Source organism: Cetorhinus maximus, chromosome 31 (assembly GCF_964194155.1).
Source record: "Cetorhinus maximus chromosome 31, sCetMax3.hap1.1, whole genome shotgun sequence".
NCBI lineage: Eukaryota > Metazoa > Chordata > Chondrichthyes > Lamniformes > Cetorhinidae > Cetorhinus > Cetorhinus maximus.
The window spans coordinates 5,703,182-5,726,996 of NC_135909.1; the positions used below are offsets into that span (position 1 = coordinate 5,703,182).

The 23,815-nt window shown below is 53.1% G+C and overlaps 1 protein-coding gene across 1 annotated transcript in view; it reads left to right on the top strand.

Annotated features, from left to right (window-relative positions):
- The window catches only part of nrxn2b (neurexin 2b), a 1,731,499-nt gene extending 1,707,898 nt beyond the window's left edge, over positions 1 to 23,601 (top strand). The window contains exon 22 of the mRNA XM_078532738.1: positions 22,682 to 23,601. Coding sequence (XP_078388864.1) covers positions 22,682 to 23,601 — 920 coding nt within the window. The remainder of the gene's footprint in view (positions 1 to 22,681) is intronic.
- Positions 23,602 to 23,815: the final 214 nt, after the last annotated feature.

The following is a 23,815-nucleotide window of genomic DNA, read 5'->3' on the forward strand; positions in this document are numbered from 1 at the left end:
GTCTCCCATTGATACAGTGTCCACTCAGTCTCCCAGAGACAAAGCGTCCAATCAGTCTCCCAGTGACACTGTGTCCAATCAGTTTCCCAGTGACACAGTGTCTACTCAGTCTCCCAGTGGCACAGTGTCCACTCAGTCTCCCAGTGATAAAGTATCCACTCGGTCTCCTGGTGATACAGTGTCTATTCAGTCTCCCAGTGATACAGTGTCCACCCAGACTCCCAGTGATACCGTATCCACTCAGTCCCCAAGTGATACCGTGCCCACTGAGTCTCCCAGTGATACAGTATCCACTCGGTCTCCCAGTGATACAGTGCCCACTGAGTCTCCCAGTGATTCAGTGTGCACTCAGTCTCCCAGTGACACAGTGTCCACTCAGTCTCCCAGTCATATAGTGTCCACTCAGTCTCCCAGAGACACCGTGTCCGCTCACTCTCCCACTGATACAGGGTCCTCTCAACCCAGCCTCCTGTAGTGACACAGTGTCCACCTAGTCTCCCAGTGATACAGTATCCACTCAGTTCACCAGTGATACAGAGCCCACTGAGTCTGCCAGTGATAAAGTATCCACTCGGTCCCCCAGTGATACAGTGCCTACTGAGTCTCCCAGTGATTTAGTGTCTGCTCAGTCTCCGAGTGACACAGTGCCCACTCAGTCTCCCAGTGACACAGTGTCCACTCAGTCTCCCAGTGATAAAGTATCCACTCAGTCACCCAGTCACACAGCGTCCACTCTGTCTCCTGGTGATATAGTGTCCACTCAGTCTCCCAGTGACAACGTGTCCACTCAGTCTCCCAGTGATACAGTGTCTATTCAGTCTCCCAGTGACACAGTGTCCACCCGTACTCCCAGTGATACAGTATCCACTCGGTCCCCCAGTGATACAGTGCCTACTGAGTCTCCCAGTGATTCAGTGTCTGCTCAGTCTCCCAGTGACACAGTGTCCACTCAACCTCCCAGTGACACAGTGCCCACTCAGTGTCCCAGTGACACAGTGTCCACTCAGTCTCCCAGTGACACAGTGCCCACTCAGTGTCCCAGTGATAGCGCCCATTCAGTCTCCCAGTGATACAGTGCCCACTCAGTCTCCCGGTGCTAGTGTTCAGTCAGTCTCCCAGTGATACAGTGTCCACTCAGTCTCCCAGTGATACAGTGCCCATTGATTCTCCAAGTGACACAGTGTCTACTCAGTCTCCCAGTGATACAGTGTCCACTCAGTCTCCCAGCGACACAGCGTCCAATCAATCCAGCCTCTTATAGTGACACAGTGCCCACTCAGTCTCCCAGTGATACAGTGTCTATTCAGTCTCCCAGTGATACAGTGTCCACCCAGACTCCCAGTGATACAGTGGCCACTGAGTCTCCCAGTGATTCAGTGTCTGATCAGTCTCCGAGTGACACAGTGTCCACTCAACCTCCCAGTGACACAATGTCCACTCAGTGTCCCACAGATAGTGCCCACTCAGTCTCCCAGTGACACCATGTCCGCTCACTCTCCCACTGATACAGGGTCCACACAACCCAGCCTCCTGTAGTGACACAGTGTTCACCTAGTCTCCCAGTGATACAGAATCCAATAAGTTCCCCAGTGATACAGTGCCCACTGAGTCCTCCAGTCATAATGTATCCACTCGGTCCCCCAGTGATACAGTGCCTACTGAGTCTCCCAGTGATTTAGTGTCTGCTCAGTCTCCGAGTGACACAGTGTCCACTCAACCTCCCAGTGACACAGTGTCCACTCAGTGTCCCAATGATAGTGCCCACTCAGTCTCCCAGTGATACAGCGTCCACTCAGTCTCCCAGTGATAGTATCCACTCAGTCCCCCAGTGATACTATGCCCACTGATTCTCCCGTGAAACAGTGTCTACTCAGTCTCCCAGTGACACAGTGTCCACTCAGTCTCCCAGTGACACAGTGTCCACTCAGTCTCCCAGTGATACAGTGTCCACTCAGTCTCCCAGTGACACCGTGTCCGCTCAGTCTCCCAGTGATACAGTGTCCACTCAATCCAGCCTCCTATAGTGACACAGTTTCCATCAGTCTCCCAGTAACACAGTGTCCACTCAGTCTCCCAGTGACAGCGTGTCCGCTCAGTCTCCCAGTGATATAGTGTCCACTCAGTTTCCCAGTGACAGCGTGTCTGCTCAGTCTCCCGGTGATACTGTATCTATTCAGTTTCCCAGTGACACAGTGTCCACTCAGTCTCCCAGTGACACAGTGTCCACTCAGTGTCCCAGTGATACAATGTCCACTCACTCTCGCAGTAATCAAGCAACCACCCAGTCTCCCAGTCATACAGTGTCCACTCAGTCTCCCAGTGACACCGTGTCCGCTCAGTCTCCCAGTGATACAATGTCCACTCAACCCAGCCTTCTATAGTGACACAGTGTCCATTCAGTATCCCACTGATATAGTGTCCACTCAATCTTCCAGAGACACCGTGTCCGCTCACTCTCCAACTGATACAGGGTCCACTCAACCCAGCCTCCTGTAGTGACACAGTGTCGAGCTAGCCTCCCAGTGACACAGTGTCCACTCAGTCTCCCAGTGATATAGTGTCCACTCAGTTTCCCAGTGACAGCGTGTCTGCTCAGTCTCCCGGTGATACTGTATCTATTCAGTTTCCCAGTGACACAGTGTCCACTCAGTCTTCCAGAGACACCATGTCCGCTCACTCTCCCAGTGATACAGGGTCCACTCAACCCAGCCTTCTGTAGTGGCACTGTGTCCAGCTAGTCTCCCAGTGACACAGTGACTACTCAGTCTCCCAGTTACACAGTGTCCACTCAGTCTCCCAGTGATAAAGTATCCACTCAGTCTCCCAGTGATAAAATATCCACTCAGTCACCCAGTGACACAGCGTCCACTCAGTCTCCCGGTGATATAGTGTCCACTAAGTCTCCCAGTGACACAGTGTCCACCCATACTCCCAGTGATACAGTATCCACTCGGTACCCCAGTCTTTCAGTGCCCACTGAGTCTCCCAGTGATTCAGTGTCTGATCAGTCTCCGAGTGACACAGTGTCCACTCAACCTCCCAATGACACAGTGCCCGCTCAGTGTCCCAGTGATAGTGCCCATTCAGTCTCCCAGTGATACAGTGTCCACTCAGTCTCCCAGTGATACAGTGCCCACTGATTCTCCCAGTGACACAGTGTCCACTGAGTCTCCCAGTGATAAAGTATCCACTCAGTCTCCCAGTGACACAGCGTCCACTCGGTCTCCCAGTGATGACGTGTCCGCTCAGTTTCCCAGTGATACAGTGTCTATTCAGTCTCCCAGTGATACAGTGTCCACCCAGACTCCCAGTGATACAGTGGCCACTGAGTCTCCCAGTGATTGAGTGTCTGATCAATCTCCGATTGACACAGTGTCCACTCAACCTCCCAGTGACGCAGTGTCCACTCCGTGTCCCACTGATAGTGCCCATGCAGTCTCCCAGTGATACAGTGTTCACTCAGTCTCCCAGTGATATAGTGTCCACTCAGTCTCCCAGTGATACAGTGTCTATTCAGTCTCCCAGTGATACAGTGTCCACTCAGTCTCCCAGTGATATAGTGTCCACTCAGCCTCCCAGTGATACAGTGTCTATTCAGTCTCCCAGTGATACAGTGTCCACCCAGACTCCCAGTGACACAGTGTCCACCCAGACTCCCAGTGACACAGTGTCCACTGAACCTCCCAGTGATGCAGTGTCCACTCAGTGTCCCACTGATAGTGCCCATGCAGTCTCCCAGTGATACAGTGTCCACTCAGTCTCCCAGTGATATAGTGTCCACTCAGTCTCCCAGTGATACAGTGTCTATTCAGTCTCCCAGTGATACAGTGTCCACTCAGTCTCCCAGTGATATAGTGTCCACTCAGTCTCCCAGTGATACAGTGTATATTCAGTCTCCCAGTGATACAGTGTCCACCCAGACTCCCAGTGACACAGTGTCCACCCAGACTCCCAGTGACACAGTGTCCACTGAACCTCCCAGTGATGCAGTGTCCACTCAGTGTCCCACTGATAGTGCCCACTCAGTCTCCATGTGATGCAGTGTCCATTCAGTCTCCCAGTGACACAGTGTCCACTCAGTCTTCCAGAGACACCGTGTCCGCTCACTCTCCCACTGATACAGGGTCCTCTCAACCCAGCCTCTTGTAGTGACACAGTGTCCAGCTAGTCTCCCAGTGACACAGTGTCTACTCAGTCTCCCAGTGACACAGTGTCTACTCAGTCTCCCGGTGATATAGTGTCCACTCAGTCTCCCAGTGACAACGTGTCCACTCAGTCTCCCAGTGATACAGTGTCTATTCAGTCTCCCAGTGATACAGTGTCCACCCAGACTCCAGGTGATACAGTATCCACTCAGTCCCCCAGTGATACCGTGCCCACTGAGTCTCCCAGTGACTCAGTATCCACTCGGTCCCCCAGTGATACAGTGCCCACTGAGTCTCCCAGTGATTCAATATCCACTCAGTCTCCCAGTGATACAGTGCCCACTGAGTCTCCCAGTGATTCAGTGTCTGATCAGTCTCTGAGTGACACAGTGTCCACTCAACCTCCCAGTGACGCAGTGTCCACTCAGTGTCCCACTGATAGTGTCCAATCAGTCTCCCAGTGATACAGTGTCCACTCAGTCTCCCGGTGATATAGTGTCCACTCAGTCTCCCAGTGATGCAGTGTCTATTCAGTCTCCCAGTGATACAGTGTCCACCCAGACTCCCAGTGATGCAGTGTCTACTCATGTCCCAGTGATTGTGCTGACTCAGTCTCCCAGTGATGCAGTGTCCACTCAGTCTCCCAGTGACACAGTGCCCACTCAGTCTCCCAGTGACACAGTGCCCATGCAGTATCCAAGTGATAAAGTATCCACTCAGTCACCCAGTGACACAGCGTCCACTCAGTCTCCCGGTGATATAGTGTCCACTCAGTCTTCCAGTGATACAGTGTCCACTCAGTCTCCCAGTGATTCAGTATCCACTCGGTCCCCCAGTGATACAGTGCCCACTTAGTCTCCCAGTGATTCAGTACCCACTTGGTCCCCCAGTGATACAGTGCCCACTGAGTCTCCCAGTGATTCAGTGTCTGATCAGTCTCCGAGTGACACAGTGTCCACTCAACCTCCCAGTGATAGTGCCCACTCAGTCTCCCAGTGATGCAGTGTCCACTCAGTCTCCCAGTGACACAGTGTCCACTCTGTCTCCCAGTGACACAGTGTCCACTCAGTCTCCCAGTGACACAGTGTCCACTCAGTGTCCCAGTGATACAATGTCCACTCACTCTCGCAGTAATCAAGCAACAACCCAGTCTCCCAGTGATACAGTGTCCACTCAGTCTCCCAGTGACACAGTGTCCACTCAGTGTCCCAGTGATACAATGTCCACTCATTCTCGCAGTAATCAAGCAACCACCCAGTCTCCCAGTGATACAGTGTCCACTCAGTATCCCAGTGACACAGTGTCCACTCAGTGTCCCAGTGATACAATGTCCACTCACTCTCGCAGTAATCAAGCAACCACCCAGTCTCCCAGTCATACAGTGTCCACTCAGTCTCCCAGTGACACCGTGTCCGCTCAGTCTCCCAGTGATACAATGTCCACTCAACCCAGCCTTCTATAGTGACACAGTGTCCATTCAGTATCCCACTGATATAGTGTCCACTCAATCTTCCAGAGACACCGTGTCCGCTCACTCTCCAACTGATACAGGGTCCACTCAACCCAGCCTCCTGTAGTGACACAGTGTCCAGCTAGCCTCCCAGTGACACAGTGTCCACTCAGTCTCCCAGTGACACAGTGTCCACTCAGTCTCCCAGTGATAAAGTATCCACTCAGTCACCCAGTGACACAGCGTCCACTCTGTCTCCCGGTGATATAGTGTCCACTCAGTCTCCCAGTGACAACGTGTCCACTCAGTCCCCCAGTGATACAGTGTCTATTCAGTCTCCCAGTGACACAGTGTCCACCCATACTCCCAGTGATACAGTATCCATTCGGTCCCCCAGTGATACAATGCCTACTGAGTCTCACAGTGATTCAGTGTCTGCTCAACCTCCCAGTGACACAGTGCCCACTCAGTGTCCCAGTGATAGTGCCCACTCAGTCTCCCAGTGACACAGTGCCCACTCAGTCTCCCGGTGATAATGTTCAGTCAATCTCCCAGTGATACAGTGCCCACTGAGTCTGCCAGTGATTCAGTATCCACTCGGTCCCCCAGTGATACAGTGCCCACTGAGTCTCCCAGTGATACTGTGCCCACTGAGTCTCCCAGTGATTCAGTATCCACTCGGTCCCCCAGTGATACACTGCCCACTGAGTCTCCCAGTGATTCAGTGTCTGATCAGTCTCCGAGTGACACAGTGTCCACTCAACCTCCCAGTGACACAGTGTCCACTCAGTGTCCCAGTGATAGTGCCCACTCAGTCTCCCAGTGATGCAGTGTCCACTCAGTCTCCCAGTGACACAGTGTCCACTCAGTCTCCCAGTGATACAGTGTCCACTCAGTCTCCCAGTGACACAGTGTCCACTCAGTGTCCCAGTGATACAATGTCCACTCATTCTCGCAGTAATCAAGCAACCACCCAGTCTCCCAGTCATATAGTGTCCACTCAGTCTCCCAGTGACAGCGTGTCTGCTCAGTCTCCCAGTGATATAGTGTCCACTCAGTCTCCCAGTGACAGCGTGTCTGCTCAGTCTCCCAGTGACACAGTGTCCACTCAGTCTCCCAGTGATAAAGTATCCACTCAGCCACCCAGTGACACAGCGTCCTCTCAGTCTCCCGGTGATGTAGTGTCCGCTCAGTCTCCCAGTGACAACGTGTCCACTCAGTCTCCCAGTGATACAGTGTCTATTCAGTCTCCCAGTGACACAGTGTCCACTCAGCCTCCCAGTGATAAAGTATCCACTCAGTCACCCAGTGACAACGTATCCGCTCAGTCTCCCAGTGATACAGTGTCCACTCAATCCAGCCTCCTATAGTGACACAGTGTCCACCCATACTGCCAGTGATACAGTATCCACTCGGTCCCCCAGTGATACAGTGCCTACTGATTCTCCCAGTGATTCAGTGTCTGATCAACCTCCCAGTGACACAGTGCCCACTCAGTGTCCCAGTGATAGTGCCCACTCAGTCTCCCAGTGATACAGTGCCCACTGAGTCTCCCAGTGATTCAGTATCCACTCGGTCCCCCAGTGATACCATGCCCACTGAGTCTCCCAGTGATTCAGTATCCACTCGGTCCCCCAGTGATACACTGCCCACTGAGTCTCCCAGTGATTCAGTGTCTGATCAGTCTCCGAGTGACACAGTGTCCATTGAACCTCCCAGTGACACAGTGTCCACTCAGTGTCCCAGTGATATGCCCACTCAGTCTCCCAGTGATGCAGTGTCCACTCAGTCTCCCAGTGACACAGTGTCCACTCAGTCTCCCAGTGATACAGTGTCCACTCAGTCTCCCAGTGACACAGTGTCCACTCAGTCTCCCAGTGATACAGTGTCCACTCAGTCTCCCAGTGACACAGTGTCCACTCAGTGTCCCAGTGATACAATGTCCACTCATTCTCACAGTAATCAAGCAACCACCCAGTCTCCCAGTCATATAGTGTCCACTCAGTCTCCCAGTGACACCGTGTCTGCTCAGTCTCCCGGTGATACTGTATCTATTCAGTTTCCCAGTGACACAGTGTCCACTCAGTCTTCCAGAGACACCGTGTCCGCTCACTCTCCCAGTGATACAGGGTCCACTCAACCCAGCCTCCTGTAGTGACACTGTGTCCAGCAAGTCTCCCTGTGATAAAGTGTCCGCTCAGTCTCCCAGTGACAACGTGTCCACTCAGTCTCCCAGTGACAACGTGTCCACTCAGTCTCCCACTGATACAGTGTCTATTCAGTCTCCCAGTGATACAGTGTCCACTCAATCCAGCCTCCTATAGTGACACAGTGTCCACTCAGTCTCCCAGTGATAAAGTTTCTATTCAGTCTCCCAGTGACACAGTGTCCACCCATACTCCCAGTGATACAGTGCCCACTCAGTCTCCCGGTGATAGTGTTCAGTCAGTCTCCCAGTGATACAGTGCCCACTGAGTCTCCCAAGGATTCAGTATCCACTCGGTCCCCCAGTGACGCAGTGCCCACTGAGTCTCCCAGTGATTCAGTGTCTGATCAGTCTCCGAGTGACACAGTGTCCACTCAACCTCCCAGTGACACAGTGTCCACTCAGTGTCCCAGTGATAGTGTCCACTCAGTCTCCCAGTGACACAGTGTCCACTCAGTCTCCCAGTGATACAGTGTCCACTCAGTCTCCCAGTGACACAGTGTCCACTCAGTGTCCCAGTGATACAGTGTCCACTCATTCTCGCAGTAATCAAGCAACCACCCAGTCTCCCAGTCATATAGTGTCCACTCAGTCTCCCAGTGACACCGTGTCCGCTCAGTCTCCCAGTGATACAATGTCCACTCAACCCAGCCTTCTATAGTGACACAGTGTCCACTCAGTCTCCCAGTGACAGCGTGTCCGCTTAGTCTCCCAGTGATATAGTGTCCACTCAGTCTCCCAGTGACAGCGTGTCTGCTCAGTCTCCCAGTGATACTGTATCTATTCAGTTTCCCAGTGACACAGTGTCCACTCAGTCTCCCAGTGATACAGTGTCTATTCAGTCTCCCAGTGATACAGTGTCCACTCAATCCAGCCTCCTATAGTGACACAGTGTCCACTCAGTCTCCCAGTGACACAGTTTCTACTCAGTCTCCCAGTAACACAGTGTCCACTCAGTCTCCCAGTGATACAGTATCCACTCGGTCCCCCAGTGACACTGTGTCCACTCAGTCTCCCAGTGATAAAGTATCCACTCAGTCTCCCAGTGACACAGTGTCCACTCAGTCTCCCGGTGATATAGGGTCCACTCAGTCTCCCAGTGACGATGTGTCTGCTCAGTCTCCCAGTGATACAGTGTCTATTCATTCTCCCAGTGATACAGTGTCCACCCAGACTCCCAGTGATACAGTATCCACTCAGTCCCCCAGTGATACCGTGCCCACTGAGTCTCTCAGTGATACAGTGTCCACTCAGTCTCTCAGTGATACAGTGTCCACTCAGTCTCCCAGTGATACAGTGCCTATTCAGTCTCCCAGTGATACAGTGTCCACCCAGAATCCCAGTGATACAGTATCCACTCGGTCCCCCAGTGATATTGTGCCCACTGAGTCTCCCAGTGATAGTGTCTACTCAGTCCCCCAGTGATACAGTGCCTACTGAGTCTCCCAGTGACACCGTGTCTACTCAGTCTCCCAGTGACACAGTGTCCACTCAGTCTCCCAGTGATACAGTGTCCACTCCGTCTCCCAGTGATCGTGTTCTGTCTCCCAGTGATACAGTGTCCACTCATTCTCGCAGTAATCAAGTGTCCACTCAGTCTCTTAGTGAAATAGTGTCCACTCAGTCTCCCAGTGATACAGTGTCTATTCATTCTCCCAGTGACACAGTGTCCACTCAGTCTCCCAGTGATAAAGTATCCACTCAGACTCCCAGTGACACAGCGTCCACTCACTCTCCCGTTGATATAGCGTCCACTCAGTCTCCCAGTGACGACGTGTCCGCTCAGTCTCCCAGTGACACAGTGTCCACTGAGTCTCCCAGTGATAAAGTATCCACTCAGTCTCCCAGTGACACAGCGTCCACTCGGTCTCCCAGTGACGACGTGTCCGCTCAGTCTCCCAGTGATACAGTGTCTATTCAGTCTCCCAGTGATACAGTGTCCACCCAGACTCCCAGTGATACAGTGGCCACTGAGTCTCCCAGTGATTGAGTGTCTGATCAATCTCCGATTGACACAGTGTCCACTCAACCTCCCAGTGACGCAGTGTCCACTCCGTGTCCCACTGATAGTGCCCATGCAGTCTCCCAGTGATACAGAGTCCACTCAGTCTCCCAGTGATCTAGTGTCCACTCAGTCTCCCAGTGATACAGTGTCTATTCAGTCTCCCAGTGATACAGTGTCCACTCAGTCTCCCAGTGATATAGTGTCCACTCAGTCTCCCAGTGATACAGTGTCTATTCAGTCCCCCAGTGATACAGTGTCCACCCAGACTCCCAGTGACACAGTGTCCACCCAGACTCCCAGTGACACAGTGTCCACTGAACCTCCCAGTCATGCAGTGTCCACTCAGTGTCCCACTGATAGTGCCCACTCAGTCTCCCAGTGGTGCAGTGTCCACTCAGTCTCCCAGTGACACAGTGTCCACTCAGTCTTCCAGAGACACCGTGTCCGCTCACTCTCCCACTGATACAGGGTCCACTCAACCCAGCCTCCTGTAGTGACACAGTGTCCAGCTAGTCTCCCAGTGACACAGTGTCTACTCAGTCTCCCAGTGACACAGTGTCTACTCAGTCTCCCAGTGATAAAGTATCCACTCAGTCACCCAGTCACACAGCGTCCACTCTGTCTCCCAGTGATATAGTGTCCACTCAGTCTTCCAGTGACAACGTGTCCACTCAGTCTCCCAGTGATACAGTGTCTATTCAGTCTCCCAGTGATACAGTGTCCACCCAGACTCCAGGTGATACAGTATCCACTCAGTCCCCCAGTGATACAGTGCCCACTGAGTCTCCCAGTGATTTAATATCCACTCAGTCTCCCAGTGATACAGTGCCCACTGAGTCTCCCAGTGATTCAGTGTCTGATCAGTCTCTGAGTGACACAGTGTCCACTCAACCTCCCAGTGACGCAGTGTCCACTCAGTGTCCCACTGATAGTGTCCACTCAGTCTCCCAGTGACACAGTGTCCACTCAGTCTCCCAGTGATACAGTGTCCACTCAGTCTCCCGGTGATATAGTGTCCACTCAGTCTCCCAGTGATGCAGTGTCTATTCAGTCTCCCAGTGATACAGTGTCCACCCAGACTCCCAGTGATGCAGTGTCTACTCATGTCCCAGTGATTGTGCCGACTCAGTCTCCCAGTGATGCAGTGTCCACTCAGTCTCCCAGTGACACAGTGTCTACTCAGTCTCCCAGTGATACAGTGTCCACTCAGTCTCCCAGTGACACAGTGTCCACTCAGTCTCCCAGTGACACCGTGTCCGCTCAGTCTCCCAGTGATACAGTGTCCACTCAACCCAGCCTCCTATAGTGACACAGTGTCCATCAGTCTCCCGGTGATACAGTGTCTATTCAGTCTCCCCGTGACACAGTATCCACTCAGTCTTCCAGAGACACCGTGTCCGCTCACTCTCCCACAGATACAGGGTCCACTCAACCCAGCCTCCTGTAGTGACACAGTGTCCAGCTAGTCTCCCAGTGATACAGTATCCACTCAGTCTCCCAGTGACACAGTGCCCACTCAGTCTCCCAGTGACACAGTGCCCACTCAGTATCCAAGTGATAAAGTATCCACTCAGTCACCCAGTGACACAGTGTCCACTCAGTCTCCCGGTGATATAGTGTCCACTCAGTCTTCCAGTGACAACGTGTCCACTCAGTCTCTGAGTGACACAGTGTCCACTCAACCTCCCAGTGATACAGTGTCCACCCAGACTCCCAGTGATACAGTATCCACTCAGTCCCCCAGTGATACCGTGCCCACTGAGTCTCTCAGTGATACAGTGTCCACTCAGTCTCTCAGTGATACAGTGTCCACTCAGTCTCCCAGTGATACAGTGCCTATTCAGTCTCCCAGTGATACAGTGTCCACCCAGAATCCCAGTGATACAGTATCCACTCGGTCCCCCAGTGATATTGTGCCCACTGAGTCTCCCAGTGATAGTGTCTACTCAGTCCCCCAGTGATACAGTGCCTACTGAGTCTCCCAGTGACACCGTGTCTACTCAGTCTCCCAGTGACACAGTGTCCACTCAGTCTCCCAGTGATACAGTGTCCACTCCGTCTCCCAGTGATCGTGTTCTGTCTCCCAGTGATACAGTGTCCACTCATTCTCGCAGTAATCAAGTGTCCACTCAGTCTCTTAGTGAAATAGTGTCCACTCAGTCTCCCAGTGATACAGTGTCTATTCATTCTCCCAGTGACACAGTGTCCACTCAGTCTCCCAGTGATAAAGTATCCACTCAGTCTCCCAGTGACACAGCGTCCACTCACTCTCCCGTTGATATAGCGTCCACTCAGTCTCCCAGTGACACAGCGTCCACTCACTCTCCCGTTGATATAGCGTCCACTCAGTCTCCCAGTGACGACGTGTCCGCTCAGTCTCCCAGTGACACAGTGTCCACTGAGTCTCCCAGTGATAAAGTATCCACTCAGTCTCCCAGTGACACAGCGTCCACTCGGTCTCCCAGTGACGACGTGTCCGCTCAGTCTCCCAGTGATACAGTGTCTATTCAGTCTCCCAGTGATACAGTGTCCACCCAGACTCCCAGTGATACAGTGGCCACTGAGTCTCCCAGTGATTGAGTGTCTGATCAATCTCCGATTGACACAGTGTCCACTCAACCTCCCAGTGACGCAGTGTCCACTCCGTGTCCCACTGATAGTGCCCATGCAGTCTCCCAGTGATACAGAGTCCACTCAGTCTCCCAGTGATCTAGTGTCCACTCAGTCTCCCAGTGATACAGTGTCTATTCAGTCTCCCAGTGATACAGTGTCCACTCAGTCTCCCAGTGATATAGTGTCCACTCAGTCTCCCAGTGATACAGTGTCTATTCAGTCCCCCAGTGATACAGTGTCCACCCAGACTCCCAGTGACACAGTGTCCACCCAGACTCCCAGTGACACAGTGTCCACTGAACCTCCCAGTCATGCAGTGTCCACTCAGTGTCCCACTGATAGTGCCCACTCAGTCTCCCAGTGGTGCAGTGTCCACTCAGTCTCCCAGTGACACAGTGTCCACTCAGTCTTCCAGAGACACCATGTCCGCTCACTCTCCCACTGATACAGGGTCCACTCAACCCAGCCTCCTGTAGTGACACAGTGTCCAGCTAGTCTCCCAGTGACACAGTGTCTACTCAGTCTCCCAGTGACACAGTGTCTACTCAGTCTCCCAGTGATAAAGTATCCACTCAGTCACCCAGTCACACAGCGTCCACTCTGTCTCCCAGTGATATAGTGTCCACTCAGTCTTCCAGTGACAACGTGTCCACTCAGTCTCCCAGTGATACAGTGTCTATTCAGTCTCCCAGTGATACAGTGTCCACCCAGACTCCAGGTGATACAGTATCCACTCAGTCCCCCAGTGATACAGTGCCCACTGAGTCTCCCAGTGATTCAATATCCACTCAGTCTCCCAGTGATACAGTGCCCACTGAGTCTCCCAGTGATTCAGTGTCTGATCAGTCTCTGAGTGACACAGTGTCCACTCAACCTCCCAGTGACGCAGTGTCCACTCAGTGTCCCACTGATAGTGTCCACTCAGTCTCCCAGTGACACAGTGTCCACTCAGTCTCCCAGTGATACAGTGTCCACTCAGTCTCCCGGTGATATAGTGTCCACTCAGTCTCCCAGTGATGCAGTGTCTATTCAGTCTCCCAGTGATACAGTGTCCACCCAGACTCCCAGTGATGCAGTGTCTACTCATGTCCCAGTGATTGTGCCGACTCAGTCTCCCAGTGATGCAGTGTCCACTCAGTCTCCCAGTGACACAGTGTCTACTCAGTCTCCCAGTGATACAGTGTCCACTCAGTCTCCCAGTGACACAGTGTCCACTCAGTCTCCCAGTGACACCGTGTCCGCTCAGTCTCCCAGTGATACAGTGTCCACTCAACCCAGCCTCCTATAGTGACACAGTGTCCATCAGTCTCCCGGTGATACAGTGTCTATTCAGTCTCCCAGTGACACAGTATCCACTCAGTCTTCCAGAGACACCGTGTCCGCTCACTCTCCCACAGATACAGGGTCCACTCAACCCAGCCTCCTGTAGTGACACAGTGTCCAGCTAGTCTCCCAGTGATACAGTATCCACTCAGTCTCCCAGTGACACAGTGCCCACTCAGTCTCCCAGTGACACAGTGCCCACTCAGTATCCAAGTGATAAAGTATCCACTCAGTCACCCAGTGACACAGTGTCCACTCAGTCTCCCGGTGATATAGTGTCCACTCAGTCTCCCAGTGATACAGTGTCTATTGAGTCTCCCAGTGATACAGTGTCTATTCAGTCTCCCAGTGATACAGTGTCCACCCAGACTCCCAGTGATACAGTATCCACTCAATCCCCCAGTGATACCGTGCCCACTGAGTCTCCCAGTGATTCAGTATCCACTCGGTCCCCCAGTGATACAGTGCCCATTGAGTCTCCCAGTGATTCAGTACCCACTTGGTCCCCCAGTGATACAGTGCCCACTGAGTCTCCCAGTGATTCAGTGTCTGATCAGTCTCCCAGTGACACAGTGTCCACTCAGTCTCCCAGTGATACAATGTCCACTCAACCCAGCCTTCTATAGTGACACAGTGTCCATTCAGTATCCCAGTGATATAGTGTCCACTCAATCTTCCAGAGACACCGTGTCCGCTCACTCTCCAACTGATACAGGGTCCACTCAACCCAGCCTCCTGTAGTGACACTGTGTCCAGCTAGTCTCCCAGTGACACAGTGTCCACTCAGTCTCCCAGTGATAAAGTATCCACTCAGTCACCCAGTGACACAGCGTCCACTCAGTCTCCCGGTGATATAGTGTCCACTCAGTCTCCCAGTGACAACGTGTCCACTCAGTCCCCCAGTGATACAGTGTCTATTCAGTCTCCCAGTGACACAGTGTCCACCCATACTCCCAGTGATACAGTATCCACTCGGTCCCCCAGTGATACAGTGCCTACTGAGTCTCACAGTGATTCAGTGTCTGCTCAACCTCCCAGTGACACAGTGCCCACTCAGTGTCCCAGTGATAGTGCCCACTCAGTCTCCCAGTGATACAGTGCCCACTCAGTCTCCCGGTGATAATGTTCAGTCAATCTCCCAGTGATACAGTGCCCACTGAGTCTGCCAGTGATTCAGTATCCACTCGGTCCCCCAGTGATACAGTGCCCACTGAGTCTCCCAGTGATGCAGTATCCACTCAGTCCCCCAGTGATACCGTGCCCACTGAGTCTCCCAGTGATTCAGTATCCACTCGGTCCCCCAGTGATACACTGCCCACTCAGTCTCCCAGTGATTCAGTGTCTGATCAGTCTCCGAGTGACACAGTGTCCACTCAGTCTCCCAGTGATACAGTGTCCACTCAGTCTCCCAGTGACACAGTGTCCACTCAGTGTCCCAGTGATACAATGTCCACTCATTCTCGCAGTAATCAAGCAACCACCCAATCTCCCAGTCATATAGTGTCCACTCAGTCTCCCAGTGACAGCGTGTCCGCTCAGTCTCCCAGTGATATAGTGTCCACTCAGTCTCCCAGTGATACAGTGTCCACTCCGTCTCCCAGTGATCGTGTTCTGTCTCCCAGTGATACAGTGTATACTCAGTCCCCCAGTGATACAGTGCCCACTGAGTCTCCCAGTGATACAGTGTCCACTCATTCTCGCAGTAATCAAGTGTCCACTCAGTCTCTTAGTGAAATAGTGTCCACTCAGTCTCCCAGTGATACAGTGTCTATTCATTCTCCCAGTGACACAGTGTCCACTCAGTCTCCCAGTGATAAAGTATCCACTCAGACTCCCAGTGACACAGCGTCCACTCACTCTCCCGTTGATATAGCGTCCACTCAGTCTCCCAGTGACGACGTGTCCGCTCAGTCTCCCAGTGACACAGTGTCCACTGAGTCTCCCAGTGATAAAGTATCCACTCAGTCTCCCAGTGACACAGCGTCCACTCGGTCTCCCAGTGACGACGTGTCCGCTCAGTCTCCCAGTGATACAGTGTCTATTCAGTCTCCCAGTGATACAGTGTCCACCCAGAATCCCAGTGATACAGTGGCCACTGAGTCTCCCAGTGATTGAGTGTCTGATCAGTCTCCGATTGACACAGTGTCCACTCAACCTCCCAGTGACGCAGTGTCCACTCCGTGTCCCACTGATAGTGCCCATGCAGTCTCCCAGTGATACAGAGTCCACTCAGTCTCCCAGTGATCTAGTGTCCACTCAGTCTCCCAGTGATACAGTGTCTATTCAGTCTCCCAGTGATACAGTGTCCACTCAGTCTCCCAGTGATATAGTGTCCACTCAGTCTCCCAGTGATACAGTGTCTATTCAGTCCCCCAGTGATACAGTGTCCACCCAGACTCCCAGTGACACAGTGTCCACCCAGACTCCCAGTGACACAGTGTCCACTGAACCTCCCAGTCATGCAGTGTCCACTCAGTGTCCCACTGATAGTGCCCACTCAGTCTCCCAGTGGTGCAGTGTCCACTCAGTCTCCCAGTGACACAGTGTCCACTCAGTCTTCCAGAGACACCATGTCCGCTCACTCTCCCACTGATACAGGGTCCACTCAACCCAGCCTCCTGTAGTGACACAGTGTCCAGCTAGTCTCCCAGTGACACAGTGTCTACTCAGTCTCCCAGTGACACAGTGTCTGCTCAGTCTCCCAGTGATAAAGTATCCACTCAGTCACCCAGTCACACAGCGTCCACTCTGTCTCCCGGTGATATAGTGTCCACTCAGTCTTCCAGTGACAACGTGTCCACTCAGTCTCCCAGTGATACAGTGTCTATTCAGTCTCCCAGTGATACAGTGTCCACCCAGACTCCAGGTGATACAGTATCCACTCAGTCCCCCAGTGATACCGTGCCCACTGAGTCTCCCAGTGACTCAATATCCACTCGGTCCCCCAGTGATACAGTGCCCACTGAGTCTCCCAGTGATTCAATATCCACTCAGTCTCCCAGTGATACAGTGCCCACTGAGTCTCCCAGTGATTCAGTGTCTGATCAGTCTCTGAGTGACACAGTGTGCACTCAACCTCCCAGTGACACAGTGTCCACTCAGTGTCCCACTGATAGTGTCCACTCAGTCTCCCAGTGACACAGTGTCCACTCAGTCTCCCAGTGATACAGTGTCCACTCAGTCTCCCGGTGATATAGTGTCCACTCAGTCTCCCAGTGATGCAGTGTCTATTCAGTCTCCCAGTGATACAGTGTCCACCCAGACTCCCAGTGATGCAGTGTCTACTCATGTCCCAGTGATTGTGCCGACTCAGTCTCCCAGTGATGCAGTGTCCACTCAGTCTCCCAGTGACACAGTGTCTACTCAGTCTCCCAGTGATACAGTGTCCACTCAGTCTCCCAGTGACACAGTGTCCACTCAGTCTCCCAGTGACACCGTGTCCGCTCAGTCTCCCAGTGATACAGTGTCCACTCAACCCAGCCTCCTATAGTGACACAGTGTCCATCAGTCTCCCGGTGATACAGTGTCTATTCAGTCTCCCAGTGACACAGTATCCACTCAGTCTTCCAGAGACACCGTGTCCGCTCACTCTCCCACAGATACAGGGTCCACTCAACCCAGCCTCCTGTAGTGACACAGTGTCCAGCTAGTCTCCCAGTGATACAGTATCCACTCAGTCTCCCAGTGACACAGTGCCCACTCAGTCTCCCAGTGACACAGTGCCCACTCAGTATCCAAGTGATAAAGTATCCACTCAGTCACCCAGTGACACAGTGTCCACTCAGTCTCCCGGTGATATAGTGTCCACTCAGTCTCCCAGTGATACAGTGTCTATTGAGTCTCCCAGTGATACAGTGTCTATTCAGTCTCCCAGTGATACAGTGTCCACCCAGACTCCCAGTGATACAGTATCCACTCAATCCCCCAGTGATACCGTGCCCACTGAGTCTCCCAGTGATTCAGTATCCACTCGGTCCCCCAGTGATACAGTGCCCATTGAGTCTCCCAGTGATTCAGTACCCACTTGGTCCCCCAGTGATACAGTGCCCACTGAGTCTCCCAGTGATTCAGTGTCTGATCAGTCTCCCAGTGACACAGTGTCCACTCAACCTCCCAGTGACACAGTGTCCACTCAGTGTCCCAGTGATAGTGCCCACTCAGTCTCCCAGTGATGAAGTGTCCACTCAGTCTCCCAGTGACACAGTGTCCACTCAGTCTCCCAGTGATACAGTGTCCACTCAGTCTGCCAGTGACACAGTGTCCACTCAGTGTCCCAGTGATACAATGTCCACTCATTCTCGCAGTAATCAAGCAACCACCCAGTCTCCCAGTCATATAGTGTCCACTCAGTCTCCCGGTGATAAAGTGTCCGCTCAGTCTCCCAGTGACAACGTGTCCACTCAGTCTCCCAGTGACAACGTGTCCACTCAGTCTCCCACTGATACAGTGTCTATTCAGTCTCCCAGTGATACAGTGTCCACTCAATCCAGCCTCCTATAGTGACACAGTGTCCACTCAGTCTCCCAGTGATAAAGTTTCTATTCAGTCTCCCAGTGACACAGTGTCCACCCATACTCCCAGTGATACAGTGCCCACTCAGTCTCCCGGTGATAGTGTTCAGTCAGTCTCCCAGTGATACAGTGCCCACTGAGTCTCCCAAGGATTCAGTATCCACTCGGTCCCCCAGTGATACAGTGCCCACTGAGTCTCCCAGTGATTCAGTGTCTGATCAGTCTCCCAGTGACACAGTGTCCACTCAGTCTCCCAGTGATACAATGTCCACTCAACCCAGCCTTCTATAGTGACACAGTGTCCATTCAGTATCCCAGTGATATAGTGTCCACTCAATCTTCCAGAGACACCGTGTCCGCTCACTCTCCCACTGATACAGGGTCCACTCAACCCAGCCTCCTGTAGTGACACTGTGTCCAGCTAGTCTCCCAGTGACACAGTGTCCACTCAGTCTCCCAGTGACACAGTGTCCACTCAGTCTCCCAGTGATAAAGTATCCACTCAGTCACCCAGTGACACAGCGTCCACCCAGTCTCCCGGTGATATAGTGTCCACTCAGTCTCCCAGTGACAACGTGTCCACTCAGTCCCCCAGTGATACAGTGTCTATTCAGTCTCCCAGTGACACAGTGTCCACCCATACTCCCAGTGATACAGTATCCACTCGGTCCCCCAGTGATACAGTGCCTACTGAGTCTCACAGTGATTCAGTGTCTGCTCAACCTCCCAGTGACACAGTGCCCACTCAGTGTCCCAGTGATAGTGCCCACTCAGTCTCCCAGTGACACAGTGCCCACTCAGTCTCCCGGTGATAATGTTCAGTCAATCTCCCAGTGATACAGTGCCCACTGAGTCTGCCAGTGATTCAGGATCCACTCGGTCCCCCAGTGATACAGTGCCCACTGAGTCTCCCAGTGATGCAGTATCCACTCAGTCCCCCAGTGATACCATGCCCACTGAGTCTCCCAGTGATTCAGTATCCACTCGGTCCCCCAGTGATACACTGCCCACTGAGTCTCCCAGTGATTCAGTGTCTGATCAGTCTCCGAGTGACACAGTGTCCACTCAACCTCCCAGTGACACAGTGTCCACTCAGTGTCCCAGTGATAGTGCCCACTCAGTCTCCCAGTGATGAAGTGTCCACTCAGTCTCCCAGTGACACAGTGTCCACTCAGTCTCCCAGTGATACAGTGTCCACTCAGTCTCCCAGTGACACAGTGTCCACTCAGTGTCCCAGTGATACAATGTCCACTCATTCTCGCAGTAATCAAGCAACCACCCAGTCTCCCAGTCATATAGTGTCCACTCAGTCTCCCAGTGACAGCGTGTCCGCTCAGTCTCCCAGTGATATAGTGTCCACTCAGTCTCCCAGTGACAGCGTGTCTGCTCAGTCTCCCGGTGATACTGTATCTATTCAGTTTCCCAGTGACACAGTGTCCACTCAGTCTCCCAGTGACAGCGTGTCCACTCACTCTCCCAGTGATACAGGGTCCACTCAACCCAGCCTCCTGTAGTGACACTGTGTCCAGCTAGTCTCACAGTGACACAGTGTCTACTCAGTCTCCCAGTGACACAGTGTCCACTCAGTCTCCCAGTGATAAAGTATCCACTCAGTCACCCAGTGACACAGCGTCCACTCAGTCTCCCGGTGATAAAGTGTCCGCTCAGTCTCCCAGTGACAACGTGTCCACTCAGTCTCCCAGTGACAACGTGTCCACTCAGTCTCCCACTGATACAGTGTCTATTCAGTCTCCCAGTGATACAGTGTCCACTCAATCCAGCCTCCTATAGTGACACAGTGTCCACTCAGTCTCCCAGTGATAAAGTTTCTATTCAGTCTCCCAGTGACACAGTGTCCACCCATAGTCCCAGTGATACAGTGCCCACTCAGTCTCCCGGTGATAGTGTTCAGTCAGTCTCCCAGTGATACAGTGCCCACTGAGTCTCCCAGGGATTCAGTATCCACTCGGTCCCCCAGTGACGCATTGCCCACTGAGTCTCCCAGTGATTCAGTGTCTGATCAGTCTCCGAGTGACACAGTGTCCACTCAACCTCCCAGTGACACAGTGTCCACTCAGTGTCCCAGTGATAGTGTCCACTCAGTCTCCCAGTGACACAGTGTCCACTCAGTCTCCCAGTGATACAGTGTCCACTCAGTCTCCCAGTGACACAGTGTCCACTCAGTGTCCCAGTGATACAGTGTCCACTCATTCTCGCAGTAATCAAGTGTCCACTCAGTCTCTTAGTGAAATAGTGTCCACTCAGTCTCCCAGTGATACAGTGTCTATTCATTCTCCCAGTGACACAGTGTCCACTCAGTCTCCCAGTGATAAAGTATCCACTCAGACTCCCAGTGACACAGCGTCCACTCACTCTCCCGTTGATATAGCGTCCACTCAGTCTCCCAGTGACGACGTGTCCGCTCAGTCTCCCAGTGATACAGTGTCCACTCAGTCTCCCAGTGATCCTCTTCAGTCTCCCAGTGATACAGTGTCCACTCAGTCTCCCAGTGACACCGTGTCTACTCAGTCTCCCAGTGACACAGTGTCCACTCTGTCTCCCAGTGATACAGTGTCCACTCAGTCTCCCAGTGACACAGTGTCTACTCAGTCTCCCAGTGACACAGTGTCCACTCTGTCTACCAGTGATACAGTATCTACTCAGTCTCCCAGTGATCATATTCTGTCTCCCAGTGATACAGTGTATACTCAGTCCCCCAGTGATATAGTGTCCTCTCAGTCTCCCAGTGACACCGTGTCCGCTCAGTCTCCCAGTGATACAGTGTCCACTCCACCCAACCACCTATAGTGACACAGTGTCCACTCAGTCTCCCGGTGATACAGTGTCTATTCAGTCCCCCAGTGATACAGTGCCCACTCAGTCTCCCAGTGATACAGTGTCCACTCAGTCTCCCAGTGATCCTCTTCAGTCTCCCAGTGATACAGTGTATACTCAGTTCACCAGTGATACAGTGCCCATTGAGTCTCCCAGTGATACAGTGTCCACTCAGTCTCCCAGTGATACAGTGTCCACTCATTCTCGCAGTAATCAAGCGTCCACTCAGTCTCGCACTAGAGCGTGTCTCCCTCTAGTAGATCACCAATGCATAAGCCCCATCCACATATGGGGGTGGTGGGTGGTGTCATCCTCACCTGCGATGTAGGGTTGGGGGTAGCGAGGGGGTTCGTCCTCGTCTGTGATGCAACACGCAGTCGCAGAGCTGAGGGGGTGGGGAGTTGAGGTTCGTTGCGAGGAACTAAACCGCGTTCGCCCCCCTCCCCTCACCCCACATCCACCCAGTAAAATGTCCTCAGGATCTTATAGGTTTCAATCAAGTCGCTCTCACTCTCCTAAACTCCAGTGGATACAAGCAGAGCTTTGCCAACCTCTCCTCGCGAGACAAACCCGCCCCACCCCACCCCAACAATTCCAGGTATCGGTCTGGTAAACCGTCTAGACAATCCTCAATCGGGTTGCAGGTGGTTGCGGGGTCAATCCTGGCGCGATCAGGATTGTTCAGCGGGCGCTGTCCAATTCAAGGGGACGACGACGACTAATAATTGACCACCACCACCCTACCCGAACACCCCGGCTAAGAACGGGAAAACGAGGGAGTGGGAGTGGGGGCGGGTGGGGGGGGGATCGAAAAGGGACGGGGTGGTGGGGGGGGGGTTGTTGCCCGGGGGATGGGTGGTGGGGGTGGGGGGAAGCAGAAAAAGGACAGAAGCGTAAGCGTGCGACTCTCAATTTCAGCAGCGAGCGTTGGTTTCTTTAAAAAAAAAAGAGAGAGAGAGAGAGAAATAATAATAAATGAAGAGAACCGAGTCTCGGGATATGTAGCGAATAAAAAAAAAGAAAGATAGAGAGAAAGAGAAAGAGAGAAAGAAAGAAAAACTGAACTTTTCCCAGGACATTCTTATACAACTTTGTTTTTGTAATTTTTTTTCTTCATGCATATATCATGGGGCCAATTTATTGATGTAAGTTGCCTGATTCCGTGGTCTGCTATTTTCTTTGTAAACGTCACGTTTTTTAGGATTCTTTACTTTAAAGAGCGGGAAAGAAAAAAAAAAGACAAATACACCTTTAAGGCTAAGAAAAGGCGTTTCCTTGTTTTTTTTTTGGTAGTGGAAAGTTTGATGTTGTATTTTAAACATCTTTTTCTTAAAATGATGGCAAAAAAAAAACCGGCAAGAGATGTTAGTATGTTTTTTAAGAAAAATTATATAACAAAAAAAAGCTTCAGAGTTAAAATTAGATATTCTCGCCAAGCAGTTCTTTTTCTTTTCGATTTAAATGTTCTTTTTGCTATGCTGACCTTTCACCTCTCGGTTCTCACTGGCTCTCTCTTCCCCCACCCCCCCCCTTCTCTTTTTTCCCCCAAACCCCCCACCCCCGTCTCTCTCTCTCTCTCTTTTTCTCTCCTAGGCGGCGAGCTCATATTCCCCATTATCACGGAGGACGCGCTCGAAATCCCGGCCGTTGTCACCCGCTCGCCCTTCATCCCCGCGCCCCCCCCCACCTACCGGCCCTTCCTCGGCGCCGTCGAGACCACCACCGGGGAGCCGCTGGCCCTGACCCCCGAGGCGGGCCTGCCCTGCCGCTTGGAGCAGGACGAGGACTGCGAGGACCTGACGGTGGTGTCGGGCTACGGCTCAGGCGAGGTCTTCGACTCCAGCTTCCCCCCGACGGACGACGAGGACTTCTACGCCACCTTCCCCCTGGTCACCGACCGCACCCCGCTGGGCGACCCCAAGCTCTCTAAGTCCAGGGGCTACCGGCCGGACAGGCGGCCGGGGCCCTCGGGCGGGTCCACCTTGCCCCCCGACGTCTTGATTTCTACCTCCTCCTCCTCCTCCTCCTCCTCCTCCCCGGACATGATTCGCAAGCTCCCGGCCGGCAAGCTGAACACCCGGGAGAGCCCCCGGCCCAACCCCGAGCTGGTCCTCCCCCCGCTGCCGACGGCCCCCGAGCGCAAGCGGAAGACCCAGGCCCAGTACCCGGCGGTAACCTCTCCCCCCGATTTTCACCATGTGCTCACAGCCAACCCGACCGGCCCGGCGGCGGGCGGACCCCCGGGGGCGGTGGAGGTGATCCGCGAGTCCAGCAGCACGACCGGCATGGTGGTGGGCATAGTGGCCGCCGCGGCCCTCTGCATCCTGATCCTCCTCTACGCCATGTACAAGTACCGCAACCGAGACGAGGGGTCCTACCAGGTGGACCAGAGCCGCAACTACATCAGCAACTCGGCGCAGACCAACGGCACCATCGTCAAGGAGAAGCAGACCCCAGCCGCCAAGAGTATGACCAAGAGCAAAAAGAACAAAGACAAAGAGTACTATGTCTGAAGAAGCCCGAGGGGAGGGTGGGGGTGGGGACAGGTTGGGGGGGTGGGGAGGAGTGGGGTTGGGGTGGGTTTTGGGGGAGGGAGGGGTGCGGGGGTGTGTGTGTGTGTGTGTGTGAGGTTGGGGGTGTGGCGGGGGGGGTGGGAAGGGAAAGGCGAAGAGCCGACTTCACCGGAGGAAGAGAAGCAAAAACGAAACAAAAATGCAAGAGGAAGAG